The sequence below is a fragment of the Podarcis liolepis genome, assembly GCF_965112155.1.
Source record: "Podarcis liolepis genome assembly, chromosome: 4".
Lineage (NCBI taxonomy): Eukaryota > Metazoa > Chordata > Lepidosauria > Squamata > Lacertidae > Podarcis > Podarcis liolepis.
In genome coordinates this window covers 51,834,369-51,854,887 of record NC_139558.1, presented here as the reverse complement: position 1 = coordinate 51,854,887, position 20,519 = coordinate 51,834,369, and the positions used below count along the sequence as shown (strand labels likewise).

The 20,519-nt window shown below is 40.9% G+C and overlaps 1 protein-coding gene across 2 annotated transcripts in view; it reads left to right on the top strand.

Moving 5' to 3' along the window:
* BACE2 (beta-secretase 2) overlaps positions 1 to 20,519 on the top strand; it is a 45,073-nt gene that overhangs the window by 966 nt on the left and 23,588 nt on the right. For both annotated transcript variants that reach the window (XR_014525467.1, XM_083500518.1), the window contains exon 2: positions 18,430 to 18,518. Coding sequence is in view for 1 of the 2 variants with exons in the window: in XM_083500518.1 (XP_083356644.1) it covers positions 18,430 to 18,518 (89 nt within the window). In the remaining variant the exon portion in view is untranslated. The remainder of the gene's footprint in view (positions 1 to 18,429; positions 18,519 to 20,519) is intronic.

Sequence of the window (20,519 nt, the reverse complement as noted above, 5' to 3'; positions counted from 1 at the left end):
TTTGGGAGCTGCAGAAGAACATTAAAAGAGCTTCTTTGGATTAGACCAAAGTCCCCCCTCCCTTAGTCCAGGGATCTGCCCTCCAGATATTTTGGAATTGCAGCGCCCATACCTGAACATTGGCTATGCTAGCTAAGGCGGGTGGGAGTTGGAGGGCTTGAAGAATGAACTTCTTTCTGTTCCACCACCATTCCCTTACATTGGCTGACCCCGTTCTCCTGCTATGGAAGAAGAGAGGGATTTTTGTACAGGTTATGCATAACTTCAGTAAACTTCTATCAAGCGCTGCCTTCCCCCCCCCCCATGTCCTTTTTCTTTTCCCCAACAAACAAATCTTAGATGCTTTCATCTTTGCTTGCAGGGAAAGAAAGTGCTTTGTACTCCTCAATATGTTGCTTTCCTTTTCCACCTGCAACTTTTCCTGCTCTCACAAATTGTGCTTGAGATTTGGTTATTGGAACGGAGCTCTATCCTCCAAATGCAACAGCACCATAGATTTATGAATGGAGAACCTGTGGATGTTCTTGGACTGCAACTCCCACCATCCCTGACTATTGGCCACGCTGGTTGGAGCTGATGGGAACTGGAGTCCAACAGTGCCTGGGGGACCACACATTCCTTATTCTTGATATAAAGGCATTTCAATACTGTGCAAATAAATGCCGACCTTTTTCTTAGTTTTCAGGGTATCCCATTTGCCTAAGCCCTTCCATTCACCCGAAGCATGCCTTGAAAGCCATATGTATTTTATTGTGTTATAAGGGTTGCAGGGAAGTGTTAAAATATCTGGACTGTATACCTTAACTGTAGTTTGGAAGAAAAATTGAATCGAAACGTCTAAATTTCTCTTGTGGAATACCATGCTTCAATTAGCATTCATAACTAACAAGTACCTGACTTTTATGAATGGCATAAAGCCAAGAAAAACCTGTATGTAGATAAGTGACAGAGTAAAATTGTTCTATAACTAAAAAGAGGACTAAGCTGACTCACCCCTGCCTCAAGGACTATTTTTAAGACTCCCCTTTAAGCTGCATTTGTATAAGCAATTACACTCAGGGTTATTAACACTTTTGGGCTTTGGAAAACATTTGGAAAGCTAAGAAATTGTGTACCACAAAATGCCCATTTCACAGAAGAAGCAGAAACTGATAAAGCACAGAACCCAGCCCTCCCTCCAAAAACAGGCAAACAAATCAAACACAGGCCAGAAAAGCAGCCCAAACCCACAACAAAACAACCCCCCGAAGTGCAAAGAACATTCAACTAAAAGAATGAAATGGTAAAGATTGTCTTGATTGGTGCCAAGAAGGGTGCCTCAGGGTTCTGTGTTGTCCATGTTGTCCATACTGTGTTGTTAGTATGTTGGGGACCCCATTGGTATGTTTTACCCTTTATTTTTCCTTCAATATACTTTGTATCCCTCCATTCATGAGTGTCTGCTTTGAGAGTTGGCTTTTTGGTTTGGGAAGAACTCTTGAGTATTTCAGAATAAGCCCAGCAGAAGAACTGAGTGTTCCTTTGTGCAATTTTACCCAAGTGCTACTCAGAGTAGACACATTAAAATTAGTGAGCCTATGTCGGTCATGTCCTTTAACTTCAACTCTGAGCGAGTAGGACTTGCGTTGAATGCCATCCCGTGTTGTGAAAGGAGACTTGGCTGTTAATGTAATAAAACTGTATCATATGCTGTTGCCTAAATGTTGATCAAAAGTATCTTTCTGTAGCTTATTACTGTGGCCAGACGGCTTGTTATATTATGTTCTCTTAGTTACCTTCATTGGAGGGGAAAGCTAGAATTTTACGACTTGGACTCTGGAAGTATGAGGAGGGCCTCCCCTGTTGACAGTGTGTGTTTGTTTGTCCCTGACATTCTTTCTCTCTCCTCCCCACCCCCTAAACATTTTACACATCTGAATCCTGTCTGTAGGCAGAATATGGCCAACTCATATCCCATGCCGGTAGGCTGACTTGGAAGGGTTTTTTGAGGCCCATTTCAGTGAGTAGAACTCTGCACGGATTTGAAGGCTGTTAACAAAATCCTTGTCCCTTGAGTCTAGGCCAATAGGGCAAAATCCTCACTTTACATGATGGTGGTAACAATATTACTGACATAATAGATGTGCGCCGCCATATAAACACTGAGTTTTGTTGCATTTTGCAGGGCATTTTATTCCATGCAGTGCTTTCCTTGCCACTTTATTTCCATTTATCGACCTAGACTCATTCTGAGCACAAGGGGCACTAAGCATTTCTCCCATATTGTCAAGGGCAGTTAAACCTTTCTTTCTTGACTTTGAGAAGCTTGCCATGCCTAGAGTCCAGGAATCCTTGGTGTCGGACGCATGGAGTAAGATATCCGTGGCATCTAATGCAAAATGTCTCTTAACACCTTTACCCCTTTCCCCAAACCCCACAAACCTGTGTGACACATCAGTGTAATATACTAGGTTCAGTGCATGTTCTGCTTTGACAGTGTATAGGCACAAGTGGGAGAAGCAACAAAATACTGCAGTGTGAAGTTCAGGATGCCAGCCAGCCATGCCCTGTTTCAGGATATTCTGTTCCATTTCAGCACTCCCTCTTTCCCATCCTGCCCCAATAGTCAGCATTCTGTAACCACTGAGCTGTTTTGCGGTTTCCCCCTTTAGGGTTTTTCCTAAATGATTTTTGTTTGCATGTGTTTGTGCCCAAGCCTGCTGATTTTCCATTCCCATTGTGTGTGGATACTGCATAATCCTTATGTAATTCAAAGATCCATATTTGGAGAATGTGTTCACTATCTACTATATAGGATTAATATATAATGTGGAAGCATCAGTCGAAGCAGATTCTCAAAGTAGCTGTTGGAACACGATGCCATTTTAAAATGGTTTCCCTGATCACTGAAGCATTGTTTTGTTGCAATCATCTATATGCCAAAGGGTTAATGGTGTGAAAAGTGGCAAGACTTGGAATAGGTTGTGTGGCCACAGTCAGAAGAAACCTGGTTTGCTGCCTACCTATGAAAACAGATCGGAAATAGTAAGGAACTGACAGCTTTGAGCCGAAATGTGTGTTTGACAACAACAGTTAAGTTATAATTCATCCAAATGTGAGTATGGGCTTGTGAGAATCTTGCCCAGACAGGAAGGACTCCTCTGAGCAGGCCATATGTTGCTTTTCTCTGTGCCTTCTGGTGCCATTCATATCACTGTATGAGGAGCTGACATGACTGCAAGGGGTGGGGGGAAGAGGCATACACAGTTTGAACATGAACAAACATTGTGCCTTCAGCACTTAAAATGCCACAATTGCAGGAAATTTGGCAGAATTGTCACATTCCTTGGGGAACACCACCATGGTTTCCCACCAACAAAACCTGATGGATCTCAGCCTAATCCATTGTCTTATTAAGGGTGGAAAAAGATCTCCTAATATTTTAAAATAGCCTAATGAGCCCTTATATTGGATTGGGGCAGCAGCATTAATGGGTGATGTTTTTAACCTTTTCTGTGTACCATTTTCCTGATAAAATTGACCCCTCCTAAAACAGCTATTGTTCCCAGTAGCAGGAAAGTACATATATGATACCACTACCTGTAGTCTCCATCCTTTTGGTGCTAATAGCAGCTGGAGGGGATGCAATTGGGGAAGGGTTAAATCACCCCTTACAGTGTGCTGCTCTGATAAAGCCTAACTACCCATTTCTCCCCCTGCCCCCCCCCAGCTTTAAAGGGAAGAAATCTGGGGAACCAATAGCAGATTTATTGTGCCACATCAAAAATAACATGGGGGGTGTTTGACATCGCAGTTTAGGCTTCAACTTGAAACTGCTGTTTGGAAATGCATAAGTCCCATATTCTGCAGCTCTCTAGTTTTCATGTCTACACCAGAAAGTAAAACTGGCAGGAAATTCTCTGATATTTTTTATTTCAAAGAGCCTGGGAAGTTCTAGGAAGATTGTGAGTATTGATTCTTAGAGCTCTTTTGTGCTTTCTTTCTTTTCTGTTTTTACAAAATTACAGTTGCTAGACAACTATTTATTTATTTATTTATTTATTTATTTATTTATTTATGTACACACACACACACACCCTGCCCTATACCAGAGGTCTCAGGGCGGTTCACAGAATAAAATCAAAATATAACTCCACAAAATGCATAATAATAAAAAAAAACCCAATAACACCCCCACCCAAAAAAACCACCACATTTTAAAAGGGCATAGGATGTCAATCAAATCAACCAAAGTTAAAAAGGAACGCTTTTGCCTGGCACCTAAAGGTGTACATTCTTTGAACTGGTTTCAATTTGCATGCCTTTTACATTCAGATCTAGCTGTTCTACCTAAGTATTCAAGGTTGGGGAAAATGCTGCAACCAAATTCAGGCCTGAGAACCAAATTCAGGCCAATCACCCATTCCCACCACCCTTCTGAGTAATACCCCTCCCCACCTTCTCACTATATAGAAGGATCTGGCAACTTCTGTTTCAGTGTATCTGAAGAAGTGTGCATGCACATGAAAGCTCATACCAAGAACTAACTTAGTTGGTCTTTAAGGTGCTACTGGAAGGAATTTTTTTATTTTGACTATGGCAGACCAACACGGCTACCTATCTGTAACCAGGCCTGAGAACTGTAATTTAATTCCATCCTGTGGTGAACTAACTTACACTTCCTTGTGTGAAGTCTTTTTTTTTTTTTTTTTTTTTTTTTTTTGCAAATACGTTGCTGCCGTATCAGGGTGTGTGCTGATACTGTGTAAATGTAGGACTAACAAAAAAACAGTTTAGAAAGGGAACAAAGTTCACTTTCCACATTACTGCTTTCATTTCCTGCAGATTTTGCTATTCTGGCAAAAGGCAGGCAAAGAGGAAAATAAGCAAGAACGTGTATTAACTCTTGCTTTACAGTACTGTTATGCATGGCGAGATCAATGCATTATTTTAAAATTATTCCTTGTTTATAGGTCCAGGCAATATTTTTAGATAGAAAAAAAGCACAGCAGAATGGCATGAAACTGAAATATATTACAGTATATATGAAGAGTGCTGTTGCATCAGACCAAAGGCCTGTCTAGTCCTGCAGTTGTTTCCAGCAGTGGCCAACCAGAGATGCCTCTGGGAATCCCACTAGCAGGGCATGCTGTGGTTCTCCACAACCTGGAATATAGAGGCTTGCGGTCTCTGATCCTGGAGGTATCAGGATTGTCCTCTATGCATTTGTTGTGACTTCCCTTAACACTGCCAAGTACTTGTACAGTGGTACCCCGGGTTAAGAACTTAACTCATTCTGGAGGTTTGTTCTTAACCTGAAACTGTTCTTAACCTGAAGCACCACTTTAGCTGATGGGGCCTCCCACTGCTGCCGCGTGATTTCTGGTCTCATCCTGAAGCAAAGTTCTTAACCTGAGGTACTATTTCTGGGTTAGCAGAGTCTGTAACCTGAAGCGTCTGTAACCCAAGGTACCACTGTATATGGCTTTCACTTCTTTTTCCCTAGAGGACATTCATAAGACGTATAATTTATTTAGTGCTTCCTAAGTGTTCGAAATGTTTCACATTGTTTCAGTAATCCTTACAACAACACTGTAAAGTAGATCGGCACCAATATGCTCATACTGCAGATGTGAAGCTGAGGCTAAAAGACAGGACTTGAATAAAGCTTCCTAGATACACACTTGACTGGGAATAATCTCTAATGTGGTTAACTTCTAAGTAGCTATTTGGACTATAACCTATAAAATAAAGCTCTGATCTTTACTTGTATACCTCTAAAAATATTGTTTTTGCTGGCTGGTAAGAGACGGGGTAACTTGCCTCCTTTCTCAAATGCACCCACCTTTCTTGGTGGGTTAAATACTTGATTATCATTCCACATAAAGGGAAGTTTTATCAAAAATGTAACTTGATGTTAAACACAATCTAAGCTTCAAATATCAATCCTTTAAAGCAGTGAGTTTTCTCTGCAAGTGCACATGAGTTCATTGCTGAGAAAAGTTTTCAACAGTATCATGGGATCTCATGTGATTAAGGGATGCATTATTGGGCAGGATGACTAGTCAGATGATAAGGCTAAACTGTGTAATCCCAAATGTCCTCCAGGATTCTGAAGCCTGTTGGAATAAATGGGAGTTTGTACTGAAGAAGCCTTTGTGGAATGGAGCTTTTTATTTTTTCTTGAAAGCCTTTTATTTTACAAAGAACTGTAATAGTCCCTTGCAATATGCAGTTCCTAACTGTAGGACAGTACCTATATAAACTGCAGGGGGGGTGACCAGTGGGGAGGATAAAGAAGCTCCACTTGTCTGTTGTTTAGTTGTGTCCTACTCTTTGTGACCCCATGGACCAGAGCACGCCAGGCACTCCTGTCTTCCACTGCCTCCCGCAGTTTGGTCAGACTCCTGTTTGTAGCTTCAAGAACGCTGTTCAGCCATCTCGTCCTCTGTCGTCCCCTTCTCCTTGTGCCCTCCATCTTTCCCAGCATCAGGGTCTTCTCTTCTCATGAGGTGGCCAAAGTATTGGAGCCTCAGCTTCAGGATCTGTCCTTTCAGTGAGCACTCAGGGCTGATTTGCTTCAGAATGGATACGTTTGATCTTCTTGTCATCCATGGGACTCTCAAGAGTTTGGTTTTTTTACCCTTAATGTACATTCCTTATTAATTATTGTTACAGCACCACAGTCCTCCAGTATTGGCAACAAAATGCATTCATGGGAAATAGGATTAACATTGCTTAGCACTGGTGGTACTGAATTGATGCTTAAAGGTAAAGGGACCGCTGACCGTTAGGTCCAGTCGGGGACGACTCTGGGGTTGCGGCACTCATCTCGCTTTGTTGGCCGAGAAAGCCAGCGTACAGCTTCAGGGTCGTGTGGCCAGCATGACTAAGCCCTTTCTGGCAAACCAGAGCAGCGCACAGAAACGCTGTTTACCTTCCTGCCGGAGTGGTACCTATTTATCTACTTGCATTTTGACATGCTTTCGAACTGCTAGGTTGGCAGGAGCAGGGACCGAGTAATAGGAGTTCACCCCGCTGCAAAGATTCGAACCACTGACCTTCTGATTGGTAAGCCCTAGGCTCTGTGGTTTAGACCACAGCACCACCCGCGTCCCTCGAATTGATGCTTAGGGCTACTGTTATTTCAGTCTGCAATCCGTGCACCTTTTTTGCAAGCTGCCTCCATGTGATTCCCCCCCCCCATCCTTTCTTCCAGAGCAGCACCCTGCCCCTATTTTCAGACTTTATTTAAGGGAGATGCTTTGTGGGTAGAGGGGGAAGGGTATTCTCCTTCCTCTTTCTCCCATAGTTTAGTATTCTGAAGCCATGCACTGAATCTTATGGTATGTTAAAAGACTGAGGTGGTGATCTACTTTGAATGCTTCCAAATAGTTAGAGAGAATCTGCCCAGCAGTCATAATGCCTATAACATGCTTCCCACATCAATCTTCTTCATGCATTCAGAGCACAAATGTGGGCATGAAGTAATAGCAGATTTTATTCTTTCTTCCATTCCAGGAACTTTCACTTGAGCGTAAACTTGAACACTGGCTTTGGCTCTTTAACGTTGGAAAATAAAATAGAAAGAACTGGTCCATGTGTTCCCAACACACCCTTTTTTTCTTATCCTCCATCAACCTCTACCCTGCTGAACTCGCTCACAAATTCTACCCATAGTACTAAGATATTCCCACATGTTAGCCTTTTCTTTTCTTTTTTCTTTTTTTAAAAAAGATGAAATTTCAATTATTCACTACGTTACTGTCAAACAAAATAAGAGTGAAATAATCAAAAGATCCTTGTATTAAAATGGCTTTGTCAAGATGATGGTTTAAAAATAATGAGTTATCTTTGTGATTTCAAACATTTGGTTTCCCTTGGGATACGGGGTGGCATTTAAATTCAGTAAAGAAAGATCAGCATTTCAAAGAATTATATCTTGGCCTTTTGTTTGTTCACAAAGACTTTGACAAGTGAAATAGCTTGTTGGCGATACACAGCAAAATTATATAGCAGCAGCAGAAACTAAAAATGTGCTATATATAAAACAAGTTTTGAATATTGCCAAAAGGGGGTGTGCTTTTAGAATTACATTGAGCATAGACTTCTTACATAGCATATAAAGTGCATCAAATATAATGTGTAGTTTTGAATTTATGATGTTTTGGTTTCATTAGTATACTTTATTCTACCGTCATATTGAATCAGTGCTATAGTTAGCTGTAGTAGTTCAGGGATGGAATAAATATTACCGGTAGCTTTGGCCATAGTGGTGTGTCCGCATTTGCCAAGTGATTACAAAAATGGCATGATGCAAGCATCCTTTTATGCAAAACTTTTCACATGGTTGTATTTAACTTACATTTGACACATACTCATTGTTTACTAATGTGGATTGGTTACGCTTTGATACTGTTTTCCTGCCCCTTTTTTATAAGGTTTAGAGTGTTAACAGGTTACAAGAGTGCATTTTCAGCTCTTTGAATGATCACTTACTGGTGAACATCTTTGTTCTGATTTGTGGTAGGCTGCTGTTCATCATTCTGACATAATAGAAGGAATAGAAGTTTGACTCTTTAACACCAGCTGTAAAGAGTCTGTTGTACTTCAGATTCTGATGTGCCAAAGAAATGCAAAGGACTGCTTTGTTAAACCTGTTCTACAAGGTAACTTGAATCCATCAGGATCTACTGTGCTTGAAAGGCCAACTTTTTAACAGTCTGTAATACTGCTGGAGTCTGTTGGGTGGCCTTGGCACAGAAGGAAGTGGCTTGAAAGTGGCTTGATTCATAGCATGGATTTCATTCATCTTGAAAGAAGCTGAGATTTTCACTAATGTGTGTATCTAATATATGCATTTTTGTGTGTGGTGCTTGGCTGGTGAACTACATTGCGCAACACAGAAAAGTGTGAATGTCAAAGGATGGCTATGTTTTGGTTCACGTAAATTGTTTAGGAATGTATGAATTTGGTAGGTTTCTCTTTAAATGAGAACTGAATGAAATCCCGCCCTCTTCCTACTTGTCACCTATGGCGGTGAAGTGTAAAGTTTTGTTTCAGATCCCATTTATGTTTTTCTTCCTTAAAATGTTTACATTGCAAATATAACAGGAAAAGCATCTACTTGCATTATTATTAGCTGTCCATATGTCAAAGTTGGTAGCCACAGGGCGTGTTAATTATAAGATTCAGGTGTGGAAAGGGCAATAAGGTGAGTAATGGATGGTGGATATTTGTGTAACCTAACATTGTACAATGTAACTGGTACAATCTGCCCCCACCCCCACCATGGATTACTCTGTGCCTGTCTTATCAAATTTTGCTTGCAGTTTCAGCACTGTTTTGAACAATTTGTGTGATACTAAATAAACATTCTGCATGCATGGCTTCACTTTCCTAGTCATTAGTTAATGTGTGCTTTAAAAAGCAGCAGTTGGTCAGTTCAGACCCAGGAGGATTTCCAGTTCCTGTCCCTTTAATGTTGACACTTAAAAAGTTGTATCAGGTTTCCTGTCTTTTAGCAAGTTGTTGATACATGAATATTCTCTCTTGTAGCTTTTTCAATAAATATTTGGAGTGTGTCTTTGTAAAATGTTCCAAATACAGGTTGGGTTGCCTCTCATGGGATCCCTTTCTTCTGGTTTGTTTTTGTCAAACAAAAAACAAAAAAACCGCCGTTAGATTAATTAGCAGTTTCTGCTAATGAATAGAAGCAGGAAATTGGTTTGGAAAGTCTACTTTTATGAATCCATCATGGGTATTTAATGCTATTGGATTTGCTTTCCTGAGCCACAGTGGAGCAGTAGGCACTGAAGAAACATATGAATATGATTCACAATTAAATCTCCCGACCAAGTCTCCATAATTTATGCTCACTTTGGTGAAAATGCCACAACCCTCTGGTGAAAGTGGATCATCCCAGACTTTAACTCTTGAACTGGAGATGAGGCAGGGATCATGCCTGAAGTTGTGTGGCAATCCCCACCACCTCCCCAGTTCCAGTTGGGGACTGGTTTGGCCACTGCATTGCCAACTATGCTATATAGCAGGGGTCGACAAGGCTTACCTGGCATGGGCCGGATCACTCCCACGGAGATCCTCTGTGGGCCGGACCGGTACAGCACAACGCCGGAAATCACATCTGCACATGTCCGCAGTGCCAGAAATCACTTCTGTGCATGCCCAGAAGCGATTTCCAGAGCAACGGAAGAGAGTCCCTGTGCCGTGCTGCACCGGTTTAGAACAGCACATGGGGACTTGCCGAGCGGTTCATGGACTGATTAAACAGCCTCCATAGGCTGCTTCTGGCCCATGGGCCTTAGGTTGCCAACCCCAGCTATATACACTGCCTCAACAGCATGGAACCAAACTTGTAAGCCCCTGCCACCCTCTCCAGTTCAGAGCTGGGGAAGGGAGCCAAGGCACTGTTTTGAATTTCCATGGAGACATACAGCACAAGGTTAGGGACAAAGAAAAGGACAGGGTTCTGGTGATTGTGGGTTGTTTTTTTACTACCAAGACCCTCTGTGGACCTCTACTCCCAGTATTCTCCCTTTTACTTAAAAGCAGCTGATCCACTTTAGATCAGACCAGTGGCACTAGGAGAGGGTGGGGGTCGTAGCCTTCTGCCCTAATGGTTCATTGTTCTAAATCCCCCCACCCTGTGCCATTAACCCTGTAGCAGAAAACAATATGGGCACACTTCTGGAGGACTAATAGCTTTGGGGTTGCAATTTAGAGGTGGGAAGTAGCATGAGGTGATTGAACACCCTCTTCCAGCCTTGCAGCTCTGATTAGTTTCACAGTGGCCCTCAGCTGCTTTTTGGTTAAAGTGAACTCATCAGGAGATTCAATCACAGATTGCCTGCATCTTATTGGTTAGGCCTTGGGACTCCAGTCCTAAACTTACTTTCCTGGAAATAAGTCCATTGGAAACCAGTGATGATTACTTAGAGGTAAACATTGTTAGATAAATGTCAGTCCAATTAGGAAATAGCCTATTATTAACTCCTGTCTCTTTCAAAATCAGATGAGTAATGCAGTTTGTTAAATGCAGCTCTTAAAAGTAATGTAAGTATTCCTTGCAAGTAAATGTGGGTAGAAATTTCAGAGCACAAGAAATCATTGTGAGATAAGCCAGCCTTACTCCACAGTCAGACTCTCATCTGGTCCTTTAAGTGGAAAAACAATCATGTTGTTATGTTCCTTCAATGCCTACTGATCCATTGCGGCTCTGAGAAGAACCTCTAATGGATTGAAGTGCCCATGATGGTTTCGTAAAGGTTAACTGAACAAATTCTTGTACTTGGAAATATCTCTGGGTGCATTAGAGGGAGAGGGAAGCAGCTAGCAGGTAAAGCCATAATGTGCCCAATCAAGACAGCATTAGTAGAGATTTCTTGGTACCTGGATTTTGCTTTTGCTTCTTCTCGAATCAGGGTGCATAAATGTGTTTTGCTGCTGAATGGGATCTCTGAAGTGCAGTGAAACAACTTTGCAGATAAAGCTGAGGCTGGGACTATGTCCCATTTCAGTTGATGGGACTTGCTTCTGAGAGAACATGTCTAGGCTCGCACTCTAAAATTCTTTAAAATAAAGCACAGGGCAGTCTACCAGAAATGTTCTGACTTTCTGCCAGCCACTCCCATGTAGCTGGCAGGAAAGGGGCAAGTTAATTTACTACCTGCCATTTTGAGTACAGAAAGACAATGTGTTCAGAACGAACAGGTGTAGAGCAGCATGGGTAAGCTCCAGTAGCTGCTGGTACATTTTAAGGGACAGTAGAAGGTGCTGGTGAATTACCTGTTCCACCTGTGTGCAGTATACCCCAGGATACACATTTCTCCCCTGAAATACTCCGCTTATTGAAATGTGATGGATACATTCCTGATACGGATTCCCTTTATGAGTGGAAATGACCAGTTTAAGAATAGTGGCTTGATTGTGGCCTGCTTTGTTTAAAGAAGCCTGCTGGAGCCTGAGAGCCAGAATGCACCAGGAATTCCATTACAGTGGTACCTCGGGTTAAGTACTTAATTCATTCCGGAGGTCCGTTCTTAACCTGAAACTGTGCTTAACCTGAAGCACCACTTTAGCTAATGGGGCTTCCTGCTGCTGCCATGCTGCTGGAGCCCGATTTCTGTTCTTATCCTGAAGCAAAGTTCTTAACCTGAAGCACCATTTCTGGGTTAGCAGAGTGTGTAACCTGAAGCGTATGTAACCTGAAGCGTATGTAACCAGAGGTACCACTGTACTGATAGATTTATTTATTTTTTAATAAATTCACCGGGAGGAGCTAATTTGACTGGGAAGCAATATAGGATGTGGCACCTTTCCCCATGCCATTTTACTGATATATATATCCCCAAACATAGAGCAAACAACAAATCCGGCGACGTTTCAGTCAGGACAGTGATGTGGGAGTAAAGAGTTAAATGTGCCTAACTCCCACACCACTTCTCTGCTCAAGTTAGCAGCCCTGCCTCAGTGGCTGCATTTAAAAGAAGAAAATGGACTTTGGCTCTGACATTACTCTGAATATTTTTTAAAAAATTCATTTTTATGTAATCAGTCTACTCAGATCTTGATATCTTTTACTGAGGGCATTCTTCCCACCACCATCAGAGATAAAGGGGTGACCAGAGAAAGAGCTTTTGCAAAAAATTACAACTGCACCATGCAGATAGCATAATAATTGGACCAAGTTTAATTATTTTATTTTGTGGGCTTCCTTGTAAAGGGTTGGTAGAATATTAATCATACCAACAAATACTCTTGTGTGCAATTTTTCATTTAGCCCACACTGGACTTTCAAGAACAGGTTCTTCCCACACTTTAGTTAACTTGAAAGAAACTGGAAGATCAAAAGCTATATTCTGATTTCATTAAAACAAGGCTGCCAGTGCTTCTTATACTCTGATCTCACATAATAAACAAAATTATTATGCTCACTAATTCTGTGTTTCCCCAAAAGCCAATATGATTACTATGAAGTGAAAGACTCGCATCTATGAACTCTATGCCAGTAATAACATGCAGTAACTTTGGGGAAATGAGACACATTATAGCAGTTAGAGTGCTTTAGCAGTCCTCTGTTATGGTTGCAAGCAGTTCTTCCAGATGGGTTGATAATGTAATTAGAGAATGTTGTGTTAAATGAGCCAGTGTTTTTAAATTGGCTGCTAATTTTCCCACCTATTAACCAGCTTTTTTCCCTTTGCAGAAATCACTGCATTAGAATGACTTCTGGTGGCTGCTCATTAACTACAGAATCTTAAGAACCCTCTGCTCTATCACCAGAAAATAAGCATTCAGGAAGACATACTGTGTGTCAGTCTGGCTGACATTTCCTTATGTTAGAGAGACAAAAGTACCTTTTACTGCTTAGTTAATTTATAGAATTCTTCACCAGAAAATGGGTGATGACCATTGGCTTAGATCTTTAGAAGGAAGTTGAGGAAGAGAGGCCTAAACGACAGCTATTATTCATATGACATCCATTGGCTAAGACCTCTTGTGTTGAGGTCTGCTGTATGCAGTAGTCTACAGCTTGTAATGGAATGAGCTTTCATAAGCTAAGGGTCTTATCAGATGCATGAAATGTTATCCTGACACACAAGGTTTGGACAGAGGGATTGTAAAAAGTTGGAATGGAAAATGGAATGATGTTTACAGAACTTGGGTAAGACTGCAGCCCTAACCCCATGTACTTGGGAGCATATCTCATTGAATTCAGTAGGATTTATATCTGAGTAGACATGGTTAGGATTTCAGCCTTGAGTCATCTTGGGTTGATGACATCTTGGGTTGACTAAGGGTGCAGTAGTGATTCGATGTACCAGGAACTCCTGGGAACATAAGCAGAAATAGTATGATTACCTTCTACCTTAAACAAAAATTAACACTTTCATGTTGTGGATCAAAAATTAACCATACAATCATAGAACTGTAGAGTTGAAAGGGACCTCAAGGGTCATCTAGTGCAACTCCCTGCAATACAGGATGAGTAACCTGTTTTCTGGAATTCTTGGTGCACCAGTAAAGAATTCTTGATTGCCCCAACTTTCAGTGCAATCCCATGTATGTTTACTCAAAATTAATCCTACTATGCTCAGTGAGACCTAACTTACAGGTAAGTGAGCAACTTTTGGATGAAACCATTTAATTGTAGGACTTTAAGTAGAGGCAGGACTGGATTTCCAGCTTAGGGTTTCCTGTATCAAAACAGGGGGTGTTGATGGGATTGCCTACAAGGCCACCTCCAGCTCTTTGTTTCTAGGACTATGGCCTTGGGCTGTGCAAACATTACTGTTTGCTCTGCTTCCAGTGGTCTATGAAGTTGTGTGGACATCAGACAGAGCTGCCCTATAGTTTCTTCAGAAATAGTCATACCTCATGTTACGTTTGTTTCATGTTTACGTTTTTTCAGGTTGCATCCCAGGGCAACCCGGAAGTACTGGAAAGGTTTACTTCCGGGTTTCGCTGCTCATGCATGCGCACAAGCGCCAAATCGTACCGCACACCTGTGCAGATACGGCGCTTCAGGTTGCAGGCTTTTCATGTTGTGAATGGGCCTCCGGAACGGATCCTGTTCACAACCAGTGGTACCACTGTACTGCTGTTTGATGTGCTTCCTCTCAAACCAACTCCCAATCCAAAAGGAAAAACTTATCCACATTCACTTTGTAAACTGTCATGTGGAGATGACACATGAATAGAAATGTGTTGGGGGGGGAGGCACAATTGTGGGGGGAGGGGTGTCAAAAGGGTCATGTGTATCAGGTGAGGACATCCCTGCCCTGTCTCTGGTGTGTACAACACTGTGGCAATGTGACTTGAAATACAGTGAGGGAATCAACTTTGCTGCATTTTAAACCGCTAATGTGTATGTAGCCTTAGTCACACAACTGCTGTGTTTCCAGGCTGAGGGGGTTGTCCTTTTACTGCTGAAAATGCAGCTGGACTCTATGTTGTAAGACAGTCCTTCAGTTGCTCTCACCACATCTCCCTTCGTGGCAAGGCTAACAGCGGGACTGTAAAACCTGACCTTGCGGAAGAGATAGTTCTTCTATAAATCTGTAACAATGGGATTTGGTTTTTGTTTAGTTTTTCTTGTCATAGATAGCGAAGGAATTTGTATGGCTATATTTTATGAATTCTGTTTTAAGGTAAAAGTGTGCATTTTAAGTGATTTTCTTTTAATGCACAATTTAAAAAATGCTTTTTCTCTCTGGGTGAAAGCGTGTATGGTCATGTGTTATTTTCTTGTTTCTGTCTTTAATATGACTAATACAAACCCTAATGATAAGGGATAGATATTCCAAATTTATTTTATTTTATTTAAATCAGAAGTTGAACATGTTATCTGGCACCTTGAGGTGACTATGGAAAAGTACAATTTAGTGAGGCATTGCTGGAGGAAGCTGGCTGATGGTTTCACGTGGTAAGAATGGTTATTATCCTTGGTTAAATGAGGCATTGACTAATTGACAATGCTTCTTGATAACAAGTTTTTGTTTGGGTGGATATCTACCCACTCTTTAAGAAAATATCATTATGCAAAGATAACCCAGCCAGCCTTCGACCAATACTCGGCTTTCCCTTTTTATGGAAGGTAACTGTGTATGTGTGTGTGTTAGCCCAGCATTAACTTATTGTATTTGACTAAGATGGGTGCATGGAAAAATCAGATATTAATCTACCTCACCTAGTTTGAAATTTTAAGAAGTATATGTTAAAACCACTGCATTTATTTTAATGTGTTGAATTATCAGTTTCTACTATTAAAGTACAGCTGGATTCTTCTGGGTTGTATTGAAATGTCATTACTGCTTGTTAGATTTTATATTTATAAAACTTTAACAGCAAGTTTGAAGAATACAGTTCTTATCTTTTCTCAGTGTAAGTGCTATTTGGGCATTCAAAAGCAAGAGAGGGGTGCGTGACCATGCTTATTTAGCCTGTTATCGTGCTCTGTGCCAATCCCTATCCAAGGCTGTCTACAAACTGAGTCATTTGAACATCAAGGAAGCCTGCTTGAATGCACATACAATGTTCCCATGAACTGGTGGGAGCAAGAATGTGTGTGCTTGCCCAGCACTGTCGCCCACCTCTTCCCCCGGCAATTATTGTTGTAAAGTTTTGACTGCCTAAATTGGGTTCTGATGTGCTAGCAACAGTGAATTTGGACTCTGGACTGTTCATTTATTCATTTTATTTCTATGCTGCTTTTATACACACACGCACGCACGCACGCACCATGCTCAAAGTGGCTTACAACAAAGAAGCAGGGATGCATTTCAAACAAACAATACAGAAACAATTTCATAGTAAGACAGCAAAACAATAGCAAATATAACAACATACAAAAACCCACATTCCAGTACTATAAATATAACAGTATTACTTAAACAACATGCAAAACAGGAAAAATAAAAAGGGAGCGTCACAATTTCATCTTCATCCTAGACAAACCCCTCCCATGATGTTGCTACGACACAGTTGACATCTTGAAGGCTGGTGGAAAGAACTTGTAGCATCACTTATCCAAAGCAGGCCAGAATTGTGCCTCCCAACGCCATGTACCGTAATTTTTTTTTCTTTGCCGCCTCTGCAAAATGTATACAATATCTAGAGTGTTGATCTCTGTATTTTTATATAACATTCATGCAATGTTTGGCTTCTTGAAAGGTTATAAATTCAGTCTCACACTTAGACACACACACACATACACCCACTGCAATTATTTCCCCAGATCCTCAGTAATCAAGGTTGGTAGGCAATGTTAGTAATATATCCTCTTTAAAAGAAAAAAACAAAAGTGACAAACCTTTCTCTGCAAACCAGGAAGAATTGCCATAGGCCATAAGCTTAACTAGCGTCATTGTATGGACTACAATAAGTCAGTGTTTGCCTCAGCTGCCTATAACTAGTTATCCCAGATTCTTAAAGATATGGAATGTTAGAATGAATGGCAATTAGTCATGTGAATTTTAGTCATACTAGAGTGGGCTGCATCTTTAATATTCTACAGTATGATGTTTGTGTTATGTGGAGAACATTCTTTGGAAAAGTAGACACGATTAATACTGTACTGCACACTAAGATGGGCAGTCAAATTCTCTTTAAAAGAAGTATCTTTGAATTCTGCAGGGTGGTAGTTCAAAAACATTCTTTACAGTTCTGGTAATTTACTAACCCTAGTTTTTGTAGAACTATTTGTAGTTAGGAAGTGAGAACCCCTGTAGCTTTCATTTTGTTTCTTAAAATGTGTCTGTCTCTCTCTCAAAGGTTGGGGGTACTCCATAATAGCCAAGTATTTTCTCTGTGATAGTGTTTTATTAGCCTTAACACTAGTAAAATACATTCTTCCTAATCTCATTGAGTTCTTAGTTCCATTCCTATACCTATAACTTGTTTTGATTATTGACAGTTCAAGCTGGAATGGGGAAAACTGGTCCCCCTGATGTTGTTGTATTCCAGGTCCCTTCAGCCCCAGCCAACCTGGCTAGTGGTCAGGGATGATGGGAGCTGCAACATCTGGAGGGCCACAGATTCATCATCCCTGAACTAAAGGGAGTGAATTAAAATTAAAGGTGGCTTCTACAGTGAAATATGAAGAACAATGATCAAAGTTAGAAAGCATAATCACTTACATTAGGCCTGGAGGTGTGTCCCGTGGGTAATGGAAACTGGAATCCAACAACATCTGCAGGGTTTCAGGTTCTTCACTCCTGAGCTACATCATGCTCTTTGGTCCAAAAATGGTCCTGCAAGTATCACTCTAACAAGGAAAGGAAAGGTGATCACTGTACATGTCTTTTTTAGGTACCTGCTCATTGAAAAGCTAGCAGGATGACTCTTTGAAAAGTTGCCAGCAAAGGTCTTGAAAACAGCAGCAAGCTATTGGCAAAGATTAGGATCCTCTTAAAAAATATTTCTAATTTTCAGATTAAATGAAAATCATTGCTCCACTTCTCCTGCTTCCTTCAACTTCCTGCTTATTTCCCTACACTTTCTTTCTCTAACCTGTACTTCTGCCTCAAATCTCTCATGTTGCTACTTCAGAAAAAAATAGTTTTCTCAATACCAGCTCATAGCTACTTCATTCCTGTTTTTATAAATAAACTGCAAATGGATATATGTATAAAACAAAAATAGATACATGAGAAAAGATGTGTCATAGTGGGATCCTAGGCATCTGTTTATAGATCTGAGGGGACTGACATTACAGAATCATACTTTAAAAGTCTTATCGCTATCAATTTTTAAAGATCTGAGAATACTTTCACCACACAAAAAAAGTTCTTGAAACAAAATGTTGAAAAAATAATAATCATATGTTTTTTATTTACATAATTAGAGCTTGAGTAAAGAAAAGGCTAAAATTATGTCCAGGTTTTTCTATATATTGTAATTGACATGAATAATTATTTTTCTTTTATGCAGCTAAATATTTTGGTTGACACTGGAAGTAGCAATTTTGCTGTTGCAGGAACACCAAATGCAGATCTGACCTCCTACTTCAACACAAAAGAGTAAGTGTATTGATCTCCATCTTGACAATATTTCTATTGACAAAAAAGTACTTCAAAAATAACGCTGGAAAAAACCATAGTTTTGAATTACATGATTAGTTCTCAGGTAGGAACACAGACAAAATGTATGCCTTGTTTTACCATAGTTAATGTGGAAGGCTGCATCTCCATATTTGCAGAGCTGCATCCTTGTGCGGTTTCACACACACACACATGTGATGTATTATGTGTATCAGAACCTCATAAGTGTCTCACATGTCCAACATTGCCCTCCCTTTTGGCAGAAAGATATTTGCATCTAAAGGAACTATGTCACTGACTGGGCAACAAGTGTGTCCGTGCTGCCAAATGTTATTGGAATATCACAATATACTTCTCCTGTAATGTATTGATCAGCCTTTTGAAATCAGATAAGAGTGCAATGGAGTTCATGTCAGTTTTATCACTGAGCTGCTTAGTGCCATAACTGTGCTGCATTGAGCCAGTCGGGTTTCCATTAAGCAGGGTCTGTTGATGTGGCAGAATTAAAGACCTGGAGTTGTATTCAACATAGCACTAAGGAGACTATGGGGCGAATGCAGGCTTTTGCTGAAGCCTGGAGAGCGAGAGGGGTTGGTGAGCACCGACCCCTCTCGCTCTCCAGGCTTCAGGAAACTCTGTGCAAGCCGCGGGAGCCCTCCCCCGGCTTGGCAGAGCCGCCTCTTATCCTGAAGCCCCGGCGCGCTGGGCAGTCGCGCCGTTGCTTCGGGTAGCTCCGCGCAAGCTGTGGGAGGGCTCCCGTGGCTTGCACACAGCCGCCTCTTATCCCGAAGCCCCGCCGCACTCAGCAGTCGCGTGGGGCTTCGGGTAGCTCTGCGCAAGCCGCGGGAGGGCTCCCATGGCTTGCGCAGAGCAGCCTGTTCTGGGGGCTGGGGTCGGGGGAAGCTCGGGCTTCCCCCACCCCAGCCCCGCACCTGGGGGGGGGAATAATTTTTTTTTCTTTATTCCCCCCCAAAAAACCTAGGTGCGCCTTATGGGCCGGTGCGTCCTATGGGGTGCAAAATACGGTATTTAATAAGCTTAAAGAAAGATACAGACAGGTTGTAAAATTGCAGTATGAAATTGCTATTACAACAATGAATGGATATTTCAATGGATTATAGCTGGTTTAAAAGTCCCAGAGCAACTGTTATTTTTGCATTGATTTTCGAAGCTCAAGGGAGCTATTGGTGGTATAATTGAGATTATAGTAAATAATGCCTAGACAAAGGTCTAATTTTTGTCAAAGGAAATCCTGAAATACATTCGAGCAGAAATACATTAATGCAAAACATGTTAAAATTGCAGTGTCGCCATGTTCTGCACTAATGCAAGTAGTATTGAGAACAAAATTATCCCATAGATGGAGTGTTGGCTGCCTTCTTCTGTTTTTAGACTAGCGTCTAATAGACTTCTCAGACCATCTAGCAGTTGGGCATCCTTATATTGCTAAAGTATATCTAATACACATTTGATTCCATAATCATATGTAGGAAATGAAGGCCATATATGACATTTTCTGCAAAGAGATATTTTAGAATAAAATTAATATAGTTTACATCTGAAATAAGTGTTTCATTTTGTCATAAGCTCATACTTGAAATCAAGCATTAGTCTCTTTTGTCTTTTTAGTAGATCAAAATATTACTCATTCATTCATTCAATTTATAAACCGCCCTTCATCTGAAGATCACAGGGTGGTTTTATACAGTAAACACAAAAACGTACACTACATTTAAGTGGAAAGTTGAAATGAGGAGGAATTGCTCTGCTTGATGTGACATTTTGGAATATGTGGAGGGAAAGGTGCAAATTTTTTGAGTTTTCATGATTTATACATCATTCACTTTTTCCTGTTGCAGAATTTGGATGAAGCCCATGGTTTCTCTTCAGATCATATAAATATTTCACATAAGATGATAATTTGTAGCATGTAGCACAATACAGCATTGCTTTGTAAGTTTTCAGTGCCCCTTTCTTCCT